This window comes from Gossypium hirsutum, chromosome A01 (assembly GCF_007990345.1).
Source record: "Gossypium hirsutum isolate 1008001.06 chromosome A01, Gossypium_hirsutum_v2.1, whole genome shotgun sequence".
Classification (NCBI taxonomy): domain Eukaryota; kingdom Viridiplantae; phylum Streptophyta; class Magnoliopsida; order Malvales; family Malvaceae; genus Gossypium; species Gossypium hirsutum.
The window spans coordinates 18325129-18343170 of record NC_053424.1 but is presented as its reverse complement, the minus strand read 5'-3'; the positions used below and the strand labels follow the sequence as shown (position 1 = coordinate 18343170).

At 34.4% G+C, this 18042-nt stretch overlaps 1 protein-coding gene and 1 pseudogene across 1 annotated transcript; both read left to right on the top strand.

Moving 5' to 3' along the window:
* The first annotated feature begins 2493 nt into the window (after positions 1–2493).
* Positions 2494–4178, top strand: LOC107916930 (zinc transporter 1). Its single transcript, XM_016846304.2, has 3 exons — positions 2494–3460; positions 3555–3704; positions 3817–4178. Exons 1-3 carry the CDS (start codon positions 2846–2848, stop codon positions 4120–4122), a joined length of 1071 nt encoding a protein of 356 aa, XP_016701793.1. The 5' UTR covers positions 2494–2845; the 3' UTR covers positions 4123–4178.
* Positions 4179–8235: 4057 nt separating this feature from the next.
* LOC121210791 (zinc transporter 1-like) overlaps positions 8236–18042 on the top strand; it is a 14632-nt pseudogene continuing 4825 nt past the window's right edge.

The window sequence follows — 18042 nt, the reverse complement described above, 5'->3', positions numbered from 1 at the left end:
AGAACAAAAAGGACGGCGTGCTCCGTAGACATGTGCTCAATAGGCCTAGAGTTCACAGAGAATGTCAGTACTAAAGACAGAAAATGTCAGTACTGGAGGTAATAAAATCAAGACAAGGTAGTGTGATCCAATTGTGAGCTGTAATAATACTTGTAACCGCATGTATAAATACCTCAATATTCTTATCAATAATACACGAGAAATATTACTCAACAATATATATAAAAATTGGTGAAGATGCAAGCATATTTACTGTACCTCCCTCTCACCATTCTTAACTTCACCTGTTACCATTGTGTCTCACAAATGCCCATAGACACTTTTAGGCGCTTTTGTAGGATGCAGGCTCGCAAAAATAATTAAAAATGCACCTTTTGGGGTGTCGTGACTCGTGATCACTAGGGTGGCTCTGAATCATCCTAATCTATAAAAACAAAAAGAAATTTTAATTTTAATTTTTGAACATCATATTTCTTTCGAGTTTGTCTGTTTCCTTCCATATCAACAAATTTTTGTGTGTTATAGCTATACCCAGGATCTTTTATCTGTCAACACCTCTTTGAGAATTACATTTATATCCACAAATTTTCAACGATATCGACCCATTAATATAGACAGTGGTCAAAATATAAAATCTTTTTTTCTAGTTAGTAAATTTGGTTCCTACGTTAGGTTTTTTCTCGTTTTTAAGCCCAACCCTTTTTCCTACCTCAACATCAATATTCAATTAGGTCTCAGTTTCGCTGAGAATCTATCAACTTACCAACTGTTGTAAATGTTTAAAAGTCTGTGAATTAGATTATTACTACTATTTATTTTATATTTTAAAATATTGCTATAGGTATAAGAAATGAAAATGAAATTACTCTTTTTATGAGACAAGTTTTAAAAATATAAAAATTTAATATCTCATAAATAAATTTTAATTTTACATATAAAAAGAAAGACTAGAGGTGCATTATTATATAAAGGAATAAAAGGAGATAAAGACGTAAATACAATATTAAAAGATTTTGGTGAGTTATGTCGACATTCCAAGGCTGACCGTCTCAAAATGCCTACTTACTTTGGTCGTTTGGTTTAAAGGATGACAACATCATGTCTACATCTTCACACTACTCGATTCCATCGTCTTGCTCTACACTCTGTCCATCTTTACAATTCTTTACTATTTTTTTTATTTCTTCATAAATACTTTTTTTCTTAGCAATTCCCTAAATCTTCTCTCTTACATCTAATTTAATTAATCATCTACTTAATTTTAGTGTGACAAGTTATATGTATTTTAGTTGGTAAATTAATTAAAATAAATATTTTATCGAATAAATAAAAATATTATTGTGTTAGTATTTTTATATCTGTTTTATAATTTTTTTATGTTACTCTTAATAATATAATTTTTAAGATTCAAAATTACGTTACGTCTTAAAATATAATATATATTATCATGACACATAACAATTGTTAATTTAATATGATATTTTAAAACAAATCATTTTTATAAAGAAATTATTTTCTTTTCCATAAAAAGAAAACTAACTCCAACCTAAATTCATTAAAAAAAACATAATTTACATAAAAAAAAAATTCTGTCAAATGGCGATTGAATTAGTGTGGAGTAATCCTTTTGTCATAATTTAAGTATGACTCACCTGCATGCTTTAATAATAATAATAATAAATCTATTTTAATAAATAAAATTATCAAATAGCTGCAATCACTTTACAATTTATATATACGAAAGATATAATACATATTCCTACTTAATGTTAATATCCTGTAAGATTGAAGCATTTAAAATTTAGTATTTGGAATTCAAATTCTCTCTAATTTTATTTTAATTTAAGTGGATAATTTTCGTGTTGTATTAATATGAATGTATCAATTAACTTCAAAAAGCATATACATGATAATGTAGCATACACATACTTAATTATACATAAAAAAAACACTAAACAATAAAATTTGGACCCCGAAATCATTAAGAGATTGTGTTCTAATATTTTTATGTGCGATTACTATTGTGTTTTATGACTTATATTTAAAAATTAAAAAAAGTAAATAATTAGACAGAAATTCAACTTGTGGTTCTCACTAAAATTCCATTTCATATTCATCCTAATAGACATCTAACAAAATCAAACCTAAGAAGAGCGGAACAAGAAGTAAGAAGAGCAGAACAAGAAGCGCTAATTTTCAAGTCAATATCAATGAATGGTTTGGACAAAACTTTTCTTTTTTATTATTATTTTCTATGTGTCCCTACACCTCCGTACTTCAGGTCTCAAATTCATCCTTGTAATCATCAAACTAGAGAAGTATAGACATATATATATTAAATTAGTATTACATGTGTATTTACATATTTTTTATATTGTGAAAGATTGTGTAATTTCATATTTTTTTTACATAAAATAAATATTTAAAAAATTTAAATTTATATTAATTTTAATATGTATAATCTATATGAATAAATTATAAAATATAATAATTTGAATCGTTAAAATAATAATCATATATAAAAATATTTTAACTTTAGCCTGTGTTAGTGGATATCTCTCCCCTCCCCCTCTCTTTCTCTCTTTAGATATATAACAATTTGATGTTTGTGGGTTACCTCAGGGCATCAGCATCTAGCCCATCATGTTGACGCTACCATGTATAAATTATTGAGTGGTTTTGCCTTGCAGCTTTAGATTCTCTTGTAATAGCCATCAGGTTTTGTGCTTAGCAAATTCCCCGTCTTTCCATATAAAAATCATCTCAGCTTTCTCTTGCTCTTGTCCCTCTCTCTCTCTCTCTCTCTCTCATATAAGCTCCGCCTGGCCTAGGCGCCATTCTCATCATGGCTCATTTTCAGCTTTTTTCATTAAAAATCTTGCAGATTTTTTCTCTTCTTCTCATCCTCCTTTACCCTGCAACAGTCTCTTGCGATTGTACTTGTGATAAGGAGGACATCCAACAAAATAAAGCCGAAGCACTCAGATATAAACTAGGTGCCATTGCTGCCATTCTTGTTGCCGGGGCTATTGGAGTTAGCCTCCCATTGTTGGGGACACGAATTCCTGCGTTAAGGCCCGAAAATGACATATTCTTCATGATCAAGGCTTTTGCTGCCGGTGTTATCCTTGCAACGGGGTTCGTTCACATCCTCCCGGATGCTTTTGAAAGCCTAACTTCACCATGCCTTAAAGAAAGTAGTCCATGGGGGAAATTCCCTTTCTCTGGTTTCATTGCCATGATGTCAGCGATAGGGACATTAATGATCGATGCATTTGCGACAGGGTATTATGAGAGACAACATCTAAGTAAGCATAAGCATGTTAATGCTGCAGATGAAGAACATGCAGGTCATGTACATGTTCATACACATGCCACACACGGTCATGCTCATGGCTCTGCTTCCCCATCTCAGGAGTTGGTTTTACCAGAGCTTATCCGTCAACGTATCATATCCCAAGTAAACTTAATTAAACCGTTTAATATCATCATACCCATTTCTTCATTTACAAGTGGTTTGGGATAGAATTGGTTATATGTATACTAAATTTCAGGTGTTGGAGGTGGGAATTGTGGTTCATTCCGTGGTGATTGGGATATCTTTAGGTGTTTCTCAAAGTCCTGACACAATAAGGCCACTGGTAGCAGCCTTGTCTTTCCATCAGTTTTTTGAAGGAATGGGTCTTGGTGGTTGCATATCTCAGGTATTAATTCTAACTTCCAAGACTAGAATGGATGTTTCATTTGTCGTGTGTGTATATAATTGATAACTAAAAAGTTTTTATTTATTTGGTGGTGATGGAAATGGAAATGAAGGCACAATTCAAGTCAGTGTCGGTGGCAATCATGGGAACCTTTTTCTCCTTGACAACCCCTCTGGGGATTGCAATAGGTATAGGAATTTCAAGTTTCTACAGAGACAACTCCCCAACAGGGCTTATAGTGGACGGAGTTTTCAATTCAGCTTCAGCTGGGATATTGATATACATGGCTCTTGTTGACCTGCTTGCTGCGGATTTCATGAACCCAAGGTTGCAATCCAATGTTAGGCTTCAAATTGGAGTTAATCTTTCCCTTCTCCTCGGGACCGCTTGCATGTCTGTTTTGGCCAAATGGGCTTAAATTTTGCTTACCCAGCCTTTCAGTTTTTAATTAATAGAGACTCTTTTCTTTTTGCATTTCTTTGGATTTATTTCCCCTTCTAACCCTTCTTGTCTTTCTTATAAATTATAAATGCGTTGAAATGACGAATAACAAGAATCCAAATAGAAGTACACTAATTAAATTTCAAAAACTAAAACAAATTATCTCTAAGTTTTGGACTTTGGAGAATATAATAGTCCTAACATGATTCATTTGTTTTCCATTACTCCATGGTCTATGGGCTTTACTATTAAATTATGAACTAATAAAAGTTGTCATTTTCATACAAGACATTCTGTGTTGCAACTTCTTGTTAGTTTAACCTAGGTAATCGATGGATCATATTTGCGTATACATGTAAGCATTAAGGACAAAACAATAAAGGGATAATAAATGGCATGTATATATTTTCATGAATAATCAATTTGAATTTTTCAATAATTTATTAAATATGATAACATTAAAACACTTAGGGAATAAATACAAAACATAGTTTCCCTTATCTTTGTAGAATCTTCTAATGAATGAGCTCATCTTTGGATGATATCATCATTAGGGGATAGAGTAACATACATTATTCAGTTTCCTTTTCTAACCTAACTCAAGAACACTTGTAAAGATGAACTTCTTTCATCAAAAGAGATATTAGAAGTAACAACAAGATAGTTGAGATTAGTAAAGAGAATGATGGTTTTACTGCTCTATTCTTTTAAATGCCAACTCACAAGTAGTAATCTTGTCTCTTGCCATGAGCTAAGTGCCAAATGGTTTGTTTTAATGTTGTTGAAGATCATTTTGTTCCTTTGAATCCATACACACCAAAGGATAAAAGCCGACCTTTTAGTAATATAGAGGTTTGAAATGTTAGTGCAATGTGAGTTGGTAAAATTAGAGCTTCACTCACTTATTTGTTGGATCTAGTGCCTTAAGTGTAGTATATTCATTTAGGATATTTGTATTTTTAGAACAAATTAATTTAATAAAATATCCATTGATTACATTAATATCCTTCGTAGATTGTAGCAACCCATTTTCAGTGAGATCGAAACAGTGGTTTCGGGATCACAAATCCGAGCTAAAAATAAAAATTTATTTTATTTTATTTTATGGTTGGTATCATGATAGGAAGGTCACATTAAAATTTTGGCGCAAAAATTTTACCGATTGTGTGTTTAATTAGGGAAAGAACTAAATTGCATAAAATGCAAAAGTTGGGTTCTAGTAGCTATAGGTATCAAATAGCTATGGAATTCAAAAATTAAGGTCCTTATATGGCAATTAGACCATTGAAGAGTAGTTAGTCGATATTTTAATGACTCATCCATGGAAAAATTAGAAAAGGGTAGGGACTAAATTGGAAATCAATAAAATTAATGGATGATAATTAATTAAAAAGAAAAAAAAATCTATTTTCATATCATCTTCCCCAATTTTTCTATGGAAACCCTAGGAGAGAAGAAGATAACTTTTCAAGCTTAAAAAGGTATGAAATCAAGTCCCATTTTTAGTAATTTCTATATTTATGGACTAGGGGTAGTTTAATCTTTCTATTTAGGGGATTTATTTGAAAATTATCAATGTATGAAATTTAGGTCATGGTTGAATATGCTGAAAATTAGAAATTTATGGTAAAAATGAAAAGTTATTCATAGATAAACAACTTTTACAAAGCAAATTTTGATGAAAACTTGATTTAGGGACTAAAATGAAAAAGTGATAACACCCATGGAAAATTATGAAATTTGTGATATTTATGTGCTGTAAATGTAATATATAAATTTTGGCTAGGCTTGGAAAGAGGGTTAAATTTCATGAATTTCATTTTCCGGGCCTAAGGACGAAATCATAATTTTTTAAAAAGATAGGGGCAAAATGGTAATTTTTTTAGGTTGTAATAGGATGCGGATGTATATGAAATGTGATAGATTAATAGTTAAATTTACCCATATAGATCCGGAAAGACCAACCACGGAACTAGATTGAGGAAAGCAAAAGGTTTCAGGTTAGTTGAAATTCATATATGAACCATTTTCAAGGTAAGTTCGTGTAACTTAAATATGTATGTTAATATGCTTGAATTGAATTGTATGATTGTGTCGATATGTGTGAGATGATATATACATAACGAAATAGTCCTAAGTTGTGAAATATGGACAAATTATCATATTCCGGTTAAATATTGAATTTCGATGGATTAAGAATAATATTGCATATGTTGTACATAGAATTTAGCCCGGACGGGTAATTCTAATGTAAGCCCTCTTGAGCTTAGGTTATAAGTTAGATTTAACCTAGACGGGTAATTCAAATTAAGCTCTCTAGAGCATATGCTACGGATAGGATTTAGCTTGGACTGGTAATCCTGCTGCAAAATGTACGGCTCAAGAGTGTGCCTTTTTATTATGAACCCTAATGGGTACTTTTGCACATGTGTATATTACCCAAACATCTATCGAAATTTCAATAGTTCGATGGAAAAGACTCTTGAAGTATGGAAAGGTGAAATTAATGGAAGTTTGTAATGTGGTAAGCTCATCTATGTTTACTTGATTCTCATATGAGGTTATGTGATTAACTTGTTTGACTAAGTGTTTGTGTTTAGGTAAACTTATCCAAAATTTATGGAAAGTATAACCATGTATGCTTGTATTGATAAATATGAATGGTAAGTTTATTTTTTGTTATATGAACTTACTAAGCATAAAATGCTTACTTCATTTAAATTTCCCTATTTTATAGTGCTCAAAGGTCGCAAAGGTTGGAAGTCAGTCGGAGCAGTCATCACACTATCCACTATCTTATTTTGGTACAAATAGAAATCTCATTATGGTATAATGGCATTTATAAGCTTATTTGGCCAATGATAGCTTGTAATTGTTGGTTTGTAATCTAGCCATTGGAGTGGCTAGTGATAGTGTAAGTTTGGCTATTTTTGAAGTAATACTTTGGTAATCACATAAGTGCTTATTATGTTAGTTTGTTGGAGTTATGTTAGCATATAAGTTTATGTTAAGAGTAAGTTTATATCCTTTGATGCATGAGAGAATACCACATGATTGATGGCAAATTTTATGTGAATATAATGTTGGATTGGTGGATATATACTTGTGAGTTTTGATGCAAGAAAATGGTAAGTTTTGGGTGACAAATGAGGCTAGGAAATGGCTTTATTTTGTCCATACGGATAGACACACAGGCGTGTATCTTGGCCGTATGTGACACACGGCTTGTCCCATGGGCATGTGGTCCAGTCGTGTGTCCCCTGTAACTTGAAAATGAGAAACAGAATGCTCAGAATTGAGCACACGGGGAGACACGGACGTGTGTCTTAGCCGTATGGTTGACACGGCATTGGACACGGGTGTGTTACACTGCTGTGTGAAACTGCACCTAAATTTCAAAAATAAAATTCACCACACGACCTAGCACACGGGCGTGTGACTTCAATTTTTTCATGCCTTAAAAGTTAGAGAGTTACACGGGTTAGGGACACGGGCGTGTGTCGTCACACGACCCGACCACACAGGCGTGTCCCTAGACCACACGGGCGTGTGAGCCCTGCAACCTTGGAAAATTTTTAAAATGTTGTGAAAAATTTATGAGTTTTTGATTAAGTTCTGACTTGATTCTAATGCTTGTATTGGACCTCAAGGGTCGAATTAAGGGACGTTTTGAATGGTCTCGGTAAATAAATAGTAATATACGTAAATTATTTGTAAAATATTCTGAATGTTCCAGTAGTACTCCGAAACCTTGTTCTGACGATAGATACGGGTTAAGAGTGTTACATTTAGTGGTATCAGAGCTACGGTTTAGCCGATTCTCGGACTAACGTAGCAAGTACAAGTTTAGCTATACATACCATTATATAAATTATGATAGTGTGATATCTTCTGACCACTTTTAAATGTATTTTAATATAGTAATGTCTTCCAACCATGCTAGAGCTGAGACTGAGGAAGCTGAGAGCGCTGCTCAAGCTTCCATTCAATAAGCTGCATCTAGTGGTAGTAAAAGGCCCGTATCTAAGGTTCGAAGTGAGGCGACAAAAGCAGCCCTCTTTAAATTGATGATGAATGGTTTAGTGAATATATGAGAACAAACCCTGCTGTTCAACGACCTCCCCTACCCGCTTCACAACATAATGAAATGCCACAGGATGCTATACCTGTTAGAAATGGTAAGGCTCCAGTAGATAAAATCAGAAAACATGGAGCTAAAGAATTTAGGCTTATGGCTGATGACGATCCAGAGAGAGCCTTGTTCTGGCTGAAAAATTGTAACGCCCCCACGCCCGAGACCGTCGCCGGAGTCGAGTATGAGGTGTTACTAAGCTTAATTTAACATATTTAGAACTTTGGATTATTTATTTCTACATTCATAGCTTTTAAGCTACTTGCATCACAGTCACAAGAAAAATCATATCTCGAGTTACGAAACTCGAAATCAAGATCCGTAAATTTTCTCTAAATCTAGACTCATATACCTATCTACTAATTTTTTTCTAGAATTTTTGGTTGGGCCAATTAGTACAGTTTATTAGTTAAAGTTACCCCTGTTTCAGGACTTGACTGGTCTGACCTCTGTTTACTACGAACCACATTTCTCTCTGTAAAACATACATATGACTATGAGGTTTATTTCTCCTGAAACTATACTCAATAAGGATTCTGAGAATATAAAATACACTACCTAATTATATCTTTACAATTTATGGTGAATTTCTAAAGTTGGAATAGGGGATTCAGAAACTGCTATGACCCTATTTCACTAAAATTCAAATATCTTGTAACATATAATTCTTTTACCTGTTTCATTTGTTTCATGTGAAACTAGACATAATAAGCTTCAATTTTATATGTAGTCCATCACCAAGTTCAATTTATATGATTTTTAGTAAATTTTTAAACTCGCGTCAGTGTTGCTGTAGTATTCTGTTTATGGTAAATTTCATCCCTTTTATGAGTTTTTATGCACTAAGTATCTTAATAATTTTCCTTAACATCAAATATAATCTAAACTAACTATTTCATAATTTATCATTATCAAGCATTTCCTCAACCATTCCATCACCATACCATAAGATCATTTATACAAAAAAAGTATATTGCTATACATGCCATACTTAAATTTACAAGCCATTACCAAAAGTCTTCCGGATAGTGTGACTGAGCCTTCGACCTATCCCGACTCCTGAGCTGGCTTGTCCAAAACTACAATGAGTAAGAAGGCGGGAGTAAGCATAAATGCTTAGTAAGTTCATATGCAAATAATAAGTAACATAACAAACAGTCATACCAATCAACATTAGCATGTATCACTAAAACACATATCACATTTTTAATCATTTTTCATCATCTTATTACCTTATCGTGGTTGTATCAATACTCAACCCGAGGGTTAAATACATACCTGTCCAAAATATCCATTTCACATCACTTACCAATACGTCTCTTTACATCTCGAATATTCCTCCATTTGAGTAGAACTTTACCCGTTGAACACATCGGAATATAATTCGGATACATGGATAACTTGCACATAAGTGCCATATATGCAATCAGGCAATCATGTAACCCGCCCATAAGCGAACTCGGACTCAACTCAACGAGCTCGGGCGTTCGCATCCATAAGTGAACTCGGACTCAACTCAACGAGTTCAGATGCCTAGTTACATCTCACAAACTCGGACTCAACTCAACGAGTTCAGAAATTCGCATCCATAAATGAACTCGGACTCAACTCAACGAGTTCGAATGCTCAACCATCCTAGTGACATGTCACTTGTATCCTAATCTATTCCTAAGGTTCAAACGGGCTTTTTCCTCGAAGACTTATCCTTGTCGTCTTCCGTAGAATGCCGAAATCAATACTCGGTAACAATTATATTTAACAAGTAGTTCACATAATTTACATATTATTTGAAATTAACCACAAAGCATACATTTCATAATAAAATTTAGCATAACATATAATTAACATCAATAACTTAAAAATAACCATTATGCTACATTATTTACACATGAACTTACCTTGGTACCAAAATACAAAGATTTTGTAATTTAGTCCACAATCTTTTCTTTTCCTCGATTGAGGTCGATTCCACGTCTTTCTTGATCTAAAATAACACATTTAGCTTATTTAATACTCACATTATCAAATTAATCCTTAACTCAAATTTTGGTAAAATTACAATTTTACCCCTAAACTTTGCATATTTACATTTTTGCCCCTAGGCTCGGGATTAAAATTTATTCCTTATTCTTATGTTTTACAACATGCTGATCACTTTTCTCTTCTATGGCAACATCAAATTCTCACTCTAACATGTACTTGTGACTATTAGGTATTTTTACCGATTAAGCCCTTTTACTCGTTTTGCTTAAAATCGAGTAGTACAAGTTGTCTAACATAATTTAAAACTGCATATTCTATCATAAAACATCAAAATACACAAATTTCACCTATGGGTATTTTCCAAATATAAACCCTAGGTTAAATTATTGCTAACATAAGCTTTATCGAGTTACCGGGATCTCAAAAACGTAAAAAATCATTAAAAACGAGGCTTGGAATCACTTAATATGGAGCTTGGAAGCTTGAAACAAACCCTAGCTATAGAGAACCCTTGAAATTTTGGCCTAATGAGGAAGATGGACAAAAATCGGCTTTTAATTTTGTTTTTAATTCATTTTAATAACTAAATGACCAAAATACTCTTACTACTAAACTTTTCAAAAATTCCTTCCATGTCCTAATTTTGTCCATGAACTTAAAATTGGTCAAATTGCTATTTAAGACCTCCTCATTAATATTCAAAAACAATTTCATACTAAAAACTTCTAGAATGCAAGTTTTGCAACTTATTCGATTTAGTCCCTACTTTCAATTTAAGCACTTTAGGCATAGAATTTCATCACGAAATTTTCACACAATCATGCAATCATATCATAAACCTCAAAATAATTATAAAATAATTATTTCTATCTCAGACTTATGGTCACGAAACCACTATTCCGATTAGGCCCTAATTCGGGATATTACAACGCTCCCCCCCTTTAAGGATTTTCGTCCTCGAAAATCTTACCAGTAAACAGATGTGGGTATTGATTTCTCATAGTTTCTTCAGATTCCCATGTAGCTTCTTCTACTCCATGCCTTTGCCACAACACCTTCACAAATGCAACATTTTATTCCTTAGTTGTTTGACCTCTCGAGCTAAAATCTTAATCGGTTCTTCTTCGTAGGTCATATCTGGTTGTAGTTCAATTTCTGTCGGTGAAACTACATGTGAAGGATCCGAACGATACCGACGTAACATAGATACGTGGAACACATCATGAATCTTCTCTAATTTAGGTGGTAATGCTAGCCGATATGCTACCGGTCCAACTTTTTCAATTACTTCATACGGTCCAACAAAACGCGGACTTAACTTGCCCTTCCGTCCAAATCTAAGGATTTTCTTCCATGGAGTCACCTTTAAAAATACTTTATCACCAACTTGAAATTCAATGTCCTTTCGCTTTAGGTCTGCATAAGATTCTGTCTATCTGAAGCAGCTTTCAAAAATCTCAAATTATCTTCACTTTTTCTTCAGTTTCTTTTATTAGATCAACTCCATAAATCTGATTTTCCTTGAGTTCAGTCCAATACAATGGCGTTCGACACTTACGACCATATAATGCTTCATAAGGTGCCATTTTCAAGCTCGTCTGATAACTATTATTGTAAGCAAATTCCACCAACGGTAAGTATCTTTCCCAACTTCCTTGAAATTCCAATACACAACATCTAAGCATATCTTCAAGAATCTGAATTATTCTTTCTGATTGTCCATCAGTTTGTGGATGAAAAGCAGTACTGAAATTTAACTTCGTACATAACGCGTCTTGCAACTTTTGCCAAAACCGCGAGGTAAACCTTGGATCTCTATCTGAAATAATCGATAATGGTATTCCGTGTAATCTAACAATTTCTCTAATATACAGTTCAGCCAACTTGTTAAGAGAATAATTCGTACGTACCGGGATAAAATGAGCCGACTTAGTTAATCTGTCAACTATTACCCAGATGGCATCTTTCTTTCCCGGAGTCAATGGCAATCCTGAAACAAAATCCATAGTAATCCGATCCCATTTCCATTCAGGAACCATAATAGGCTAGAGTAATCCTGAAGGTACTTGGTGTTCAGCTTTCACCTGTTGACAAATTAAGCATTTGGACACAAACTCTGATATATCTCTTTCATTCCATTCCACCAATACATTTTCTTCAAGTCATTATACATTTTCGTACTACCCGGATGAATCGAGAAATAACCACTATGTGCTTCCTGTAGGATCTTTTGAATCAATTCCTCATTCTTCGGTACACAAATCCGATCTTTAAACATTAAGCACACATCAGAACCAATTCTGAAATCTGATCCCGTATCAGCTTCACACTGTTTTCTTTTGGCTAGCAAATCTTGATCATTTTTCTGAGTTCAGAAATCTCTTGTAAAAACATCGGTCTTGCTCTTAACTCTGCTAGAATCGAACCGTCATCTGACATTTTCAACTGAGTGTTCATAACTCTCAAAGCAAACAACAACTTTCTACTTAAAGCATCGGCAACCACATTCGCTTTCCCGGATGATAATCAATAACAAGCTCATAATCTTTCAATAACTCCAACCATCTTCGCTGTCTCAAATTCAAGTCTTTTGTGACATCAAGTATTTAAGACTTTTGTGATCGGTATATACTCGGCACTTTTCACCATACAAATAATGTCGCCAAATCTTCAAAGCAAACACCACTGCAGCCAATTCCAAATCGTGAGTAGGATAATTCCTCTCATGAGGTTTTAACTGCCTCGAAGCATAAGCCACCACTTTTCCTTCTTGCATGAGTACACACCCCAAACCATTTAGAGAAGCATCACTATACACCACAAATTCTTTACCTAATTCGGGTTGTACCAACAGTGGTGCTTCAGTTAATAACTTTTTCAATTCTTCAAAACTCTGTTGACATTCTTCCGTCCATTCAAATTTAACATCCTTCCGGAGTAATCTAGTCATAGGAGCAGCAATTATAGAAAATCTATTTACAAACCGCCGATAATACCCAGCTAGCCCCAAGAAACTTCTAACTTCAGTTACATTTTTCGATGGTTTCCAATCAACAATGGCTGAAATTTTACTAGGATCAACCCGTAGACCATCACCTGAAACAATATGACCCAAAAATCCAACTTCCCGGAGCCAAAATTCACTTTTACTAAACTTAGCATACAGCTACTTATCTCTCAAAGTTTGCAAAACTATCCTCAAATGCTCAGCATGCTCTGTCTCATCTTTTGAATAAATTAAAATATCATCTATAAACACCACAACAAATCTGTCCAAGTATGGCCGAAATATGCGATTCATTAAATCCATAAACACAGCAGGAGCATTTGTCAACCCGAATGGCATAACTAAAAATTCATAATGACCGTACCTTGTTCTAAAAGCAGTTTTAGGCACATCCGACTCCTTTACCCGCAGTTGGTAATACCCAGATCTCAAGTCAATCTTTGAAAACCATGTCGCTCCTTTTAGCTGATCAAACAAATCATCAATTCTTGGCAACGAATACTTGTTTTTGATTGTCACCTTGTTTAATTGCCGATAATCAACACACAACCTCATAGAACCATCCTTCTTTTTCACAAATAACACGGGTGCACCCCAAGGTGAAAAACTCGGTCTCACAAAACCTTTATCAGTCAACTCTTGCAACTGCGACTTTAATTCCTTCAACTCTGCTGGTGCCATTCTATACGGAGCAATCGAAATCGGAGCTGTTCCCGGTATCAAATCAATACCAAATTCTACTTCCCTGCCTGGAGGCAAACTGACAATTCTTCTGGAAATACGTCCGCAAATTCACACACAACTGACACTTATTCAACTTTCTTTTCAACTTCTTTCGTATTAATTACATACGCCAAATAAGCTTCATAACCCTTTCTCAGATATCTTTGAGCCGACATTGAAGAAATCACACTAGGCAATGCCTCTGATTTATCTGATTCAACCCGCAGAGTTTCACCATTTTCACACTTTAATTCTATAACCTTTTCTTTGCAATTTATTTTAGCATCATGCAATGTCAACCAATCCATACCCAAAATAACATCAAACTCATCAAACGGCAACAACATCAAGTCAGCCGGAAAGTAATGATCCCGAATCATTAAAGGACATTTCTTACATACTTTATCAACAGTCACACATTTGCCTAACGGATTCGACACTCTAATCATAAATTCTGTGTTCTCAACAGGTATATTCATACTAGACACCAATTTCATGCACACATATGAATGAGTAGAACCGGGATCAATCAAAGCAATAACATTAACATTATAGAGAGAAAATGTACCGGTAATCACATCAGGTGAGGAAGCATCTTCACGCGCTTTAATAGCATAAGTTCTAGCCGGAGTCCTTCCTTCAGGTCTAACCGGTGCATCCCTGGCTACATTATTACTGCTTGTTTCACTTCCAGCTTTTCTCGGATACCTTCCCCTCGAGTCTGCACCACTAGCTTTTACATTCTGAAATTTTTCTTTCTCAGCTCTCTCTGGGCAGTCTCTAATAAAATGATCCGGAGAACCACATCGAAAACATTCATTTGCTCTGCACGGACCAAAATGATTTCTACCACACCGCTGGCACTCGGGTTTAACAAATCTCGAGTTCCCTACATTGCTGCAGAAGTATTCTGAGATTTAGGACCCACATTTTGCTTCTTATAATTCCCATATGATTGTCCAGCTGAAGCTTGGGAACGAGGATTCATATTCCTTGACTTTCTAGTTGCTGTGAAAATGAACTACTCATCGGTCTTTTCTTCCAATTTCTAGTCTCAGCCTCTACCTTTTTCTTTCTTTTAGTAGTTCTTCAGCCTTGCAAGCTCGATCAACCATACTACCATTCTTTTAGTTCAAGATCCCGACAATACTTTAATGCTTCGTTAGCTCGCTTCAAATCGTCGGCACATCTTGGCTTCTGTAGGAACATATCCTGGCATACTTACTCAATCGAACAACTCTCTTTCATATTCTGAGACTGTCATATTACCTTGCTTCAGCTCAAGAAACTCTTTACATTTCTGATCAATAAACCTTTCACTAATATATTTCTTCCGAAACTCTTCTTGAAAGAATTCCCAGGTTACCCTCTCTTTCGGTACCACCGAAATCAAAGTCTTCCACCAATTATAGGCTGAATCTCTCAACAAAGATGTAGCACATTTCAAACATTCTTTAGGTGTACAAGATAATTCATCAAATACCCGGATAGAATTTTCAAGCCAGAACTCTGCTTTCTCTGCATCATCATCAATATTTGCTCTAAATTCTTTAGCCCCTTGTTTACGAATTCTGTCAACGGGGGTTCTGTGAAATTTTATCATATCCATACCTTGAGGCATCGGGGGTACAGGTTGAGGAATTGGGGGAGGTGGGGGAGGTCGTACATTTGGGTTCGTACGAACGAACTCAGTGTACCATGCACTCATCATTTGGAGAAAGGCTTCCCGATCCCTTTCTCCTCCTCCCATACCAACAGTAGGGGGTGGGTTTTCAGTCGGCACTGCTCCTTCAGCCAGAGCTGGTGCATTACTCTCTACTTCATCTGCCATAGCTGGATCGGGATCCATTTACTATATAAAAAAAAATTTATTTAAAAAGTCAGAAGTCGTCACACTATCACAATCATACATATGGCATGTATAGCAAAATCATACATACAACACGTAGTCCGAGAATGACTAAACCTGCTCTGATACCACTAAATATAACGCCCCACGCCCGAGACCGTCGCCGGGGTCGAGTATGAGGTGTTACTAAGCTTAATTAACATATTTAGAACTTTGGATTATATTTCTACATCACAGCTTTAAGCTACATGCATCACAGTCAAAAAAAATCATATCTGAGTACGAAAATCAAAATCAAGATCCATAAATTTTCCCTAAATCTAGACTCATATACCTATCTACTAATTTTTATAGAATTTTGTTGGCCAATTAGTACAGTTTGTTAGTTAAAGTTACCCCTGTTTCAGGACTTGACTGGTCTGACCTCTGTTTACTACGAACCACATTTCTCTCTGTAAAACATCCATATGACTATGAGGTTTATTTCTCCTGAAACTATACTCAATAAGGATTCTGAGAATATAAAATACACTACCTAATTATATCTTTAAAATTTATGGTGAATTTCTAAATTTGGAACAGGGGATTCAGAAACTGCTATGACCCTATTTCACTAAAATTCAAATATCTTGGAAACATATAATTCTTTTACCTGTTTCATTTGTTTCATGTGAAACTAGACATAATAAGCTTCAATTTTATATGTAGTCCATCACCAAGTTCAATTTCTATGATTTTTAGTAAATTTTTAAACTCGCGTCAGTGTTGCTGCAGTATTCTGTTTATGGTAAATTTCATCCCTTTTATGAGTTTTTATGCACTAAGTATCTTAATAATTTTCCTTAACATCAATATAATCTAAACTAACTATTTCATAATTTATCATTATCAAGCATTTCCTCAACCATTCCATCACCATACCATAAGATCATTTATACAAAAAGGTATATGCTATACATGCCATACTTAAATTTACAAGCTTACCAAAGTCTCGATAGTTGACAGCTTCGACTATCCGACTCGAGTGCTGTCAAACTACAAAAAGAAAAAACATAAAGCATAACATATCAAAAAAGTAAATAAAAACAGAAACAATCAACAAAAAACAAAAACACATATCAATTTTTAATCATTTTTCATCATCTTTTTATGTGGTTGTATCAATATCAACATAAATAATATCAAAATATCCTTTCACATCATTACATACGTCTCTTAATCTCGAATATTCTCCATTGATAGTTTACCATGAATATATTCGGACATATAATTCCATAAGTGCCATATATGCAATCAAGCCAAATCATGTAACCCGCCCATAAGTGAACTCGGGACTCAACTCAACGAGCCTCGGGCGTTCCGCATCCATAAGTGAACTCGGACTCCAACTCAACGAGTTCGGATGCCTAGTTACATCTCACGAACTCGGACTCAACTCAACGAGTTCGGACATTCGCATCCATAAGTGAACTCGGACTCAACTCAACGAGTTCGGATGCTCACCATCCTAGTGACATGTACTTGTATCCTAATCTATCCTAAGGTTCAAACGGGCTTTTTCCTTCGAACACTTATCCTTGTCGTCTTCCGTAGAATGCCGAAAATCTAATACTTCCGGTAAACAATATATATTAACAAGTACAGTTTTCATACATAATTTACATATTATTTGAAATTAACCACAAAGTAATTTCATAATAAAAATACAAAGATTTTGCAATTTAGTCCACAATCTTTCTTTTCCTCGATTGAGGTCGATTCCACGTCTTTCTTGATCTAAAATAACACATTTAGCTTATTTAATACTCACATTATCAAATTAATCCTTAACTCAAATTTGGTAAAATTACAATTTTACCCCTAAACTTTTGCATATTTACATTTTTTGCCCCCAGGCTCGGGATTAAAACTTTATTCCTTATTCTTATGTTTTACAACATGCTGATCACTTTTCTCTTCTATGGCAACATCAAATTCTCACTCTAACATGTACTTGTGACTATTAGGTATTTTTACCGATTAAGCCATTTTACTCGTTTTTGCTTAAAATCGAGTAGTACAAGTTGTCTAACATAATTTAAAACTTCATATTCTATCATAAAACATCAAATACACAAATTTCACCTATGGGTATTTTTCCAAATATAAACCCTAGGTTAAATATGCTAACATAAGCTTTATCGAGTTACCGGGATCTCAAAAA

Coding starts and splice junctions, on each gene's coding strand:
- LOC107916930 (XM_016846304.2), top strand. CDS start 2,846: ATGGCTCATTTTCAGCTTTTTTCATTAAAAATCTTGCAGATTTTTTCT. Junction 3,461..3,554: donor GTCAACGTATCATATCCCAA/GTAAACTTAATT, acceptor ACTAAATTTCAG/GTGTTGGAGGTGGGAATTGT. Junction 3,705..3,816: donor TTGGTGGTTGCATATCTCAG/GTATTAATTCTA, acceptor ATGGAAATGAAG/GCACAATTCAAGTCAGTGTC.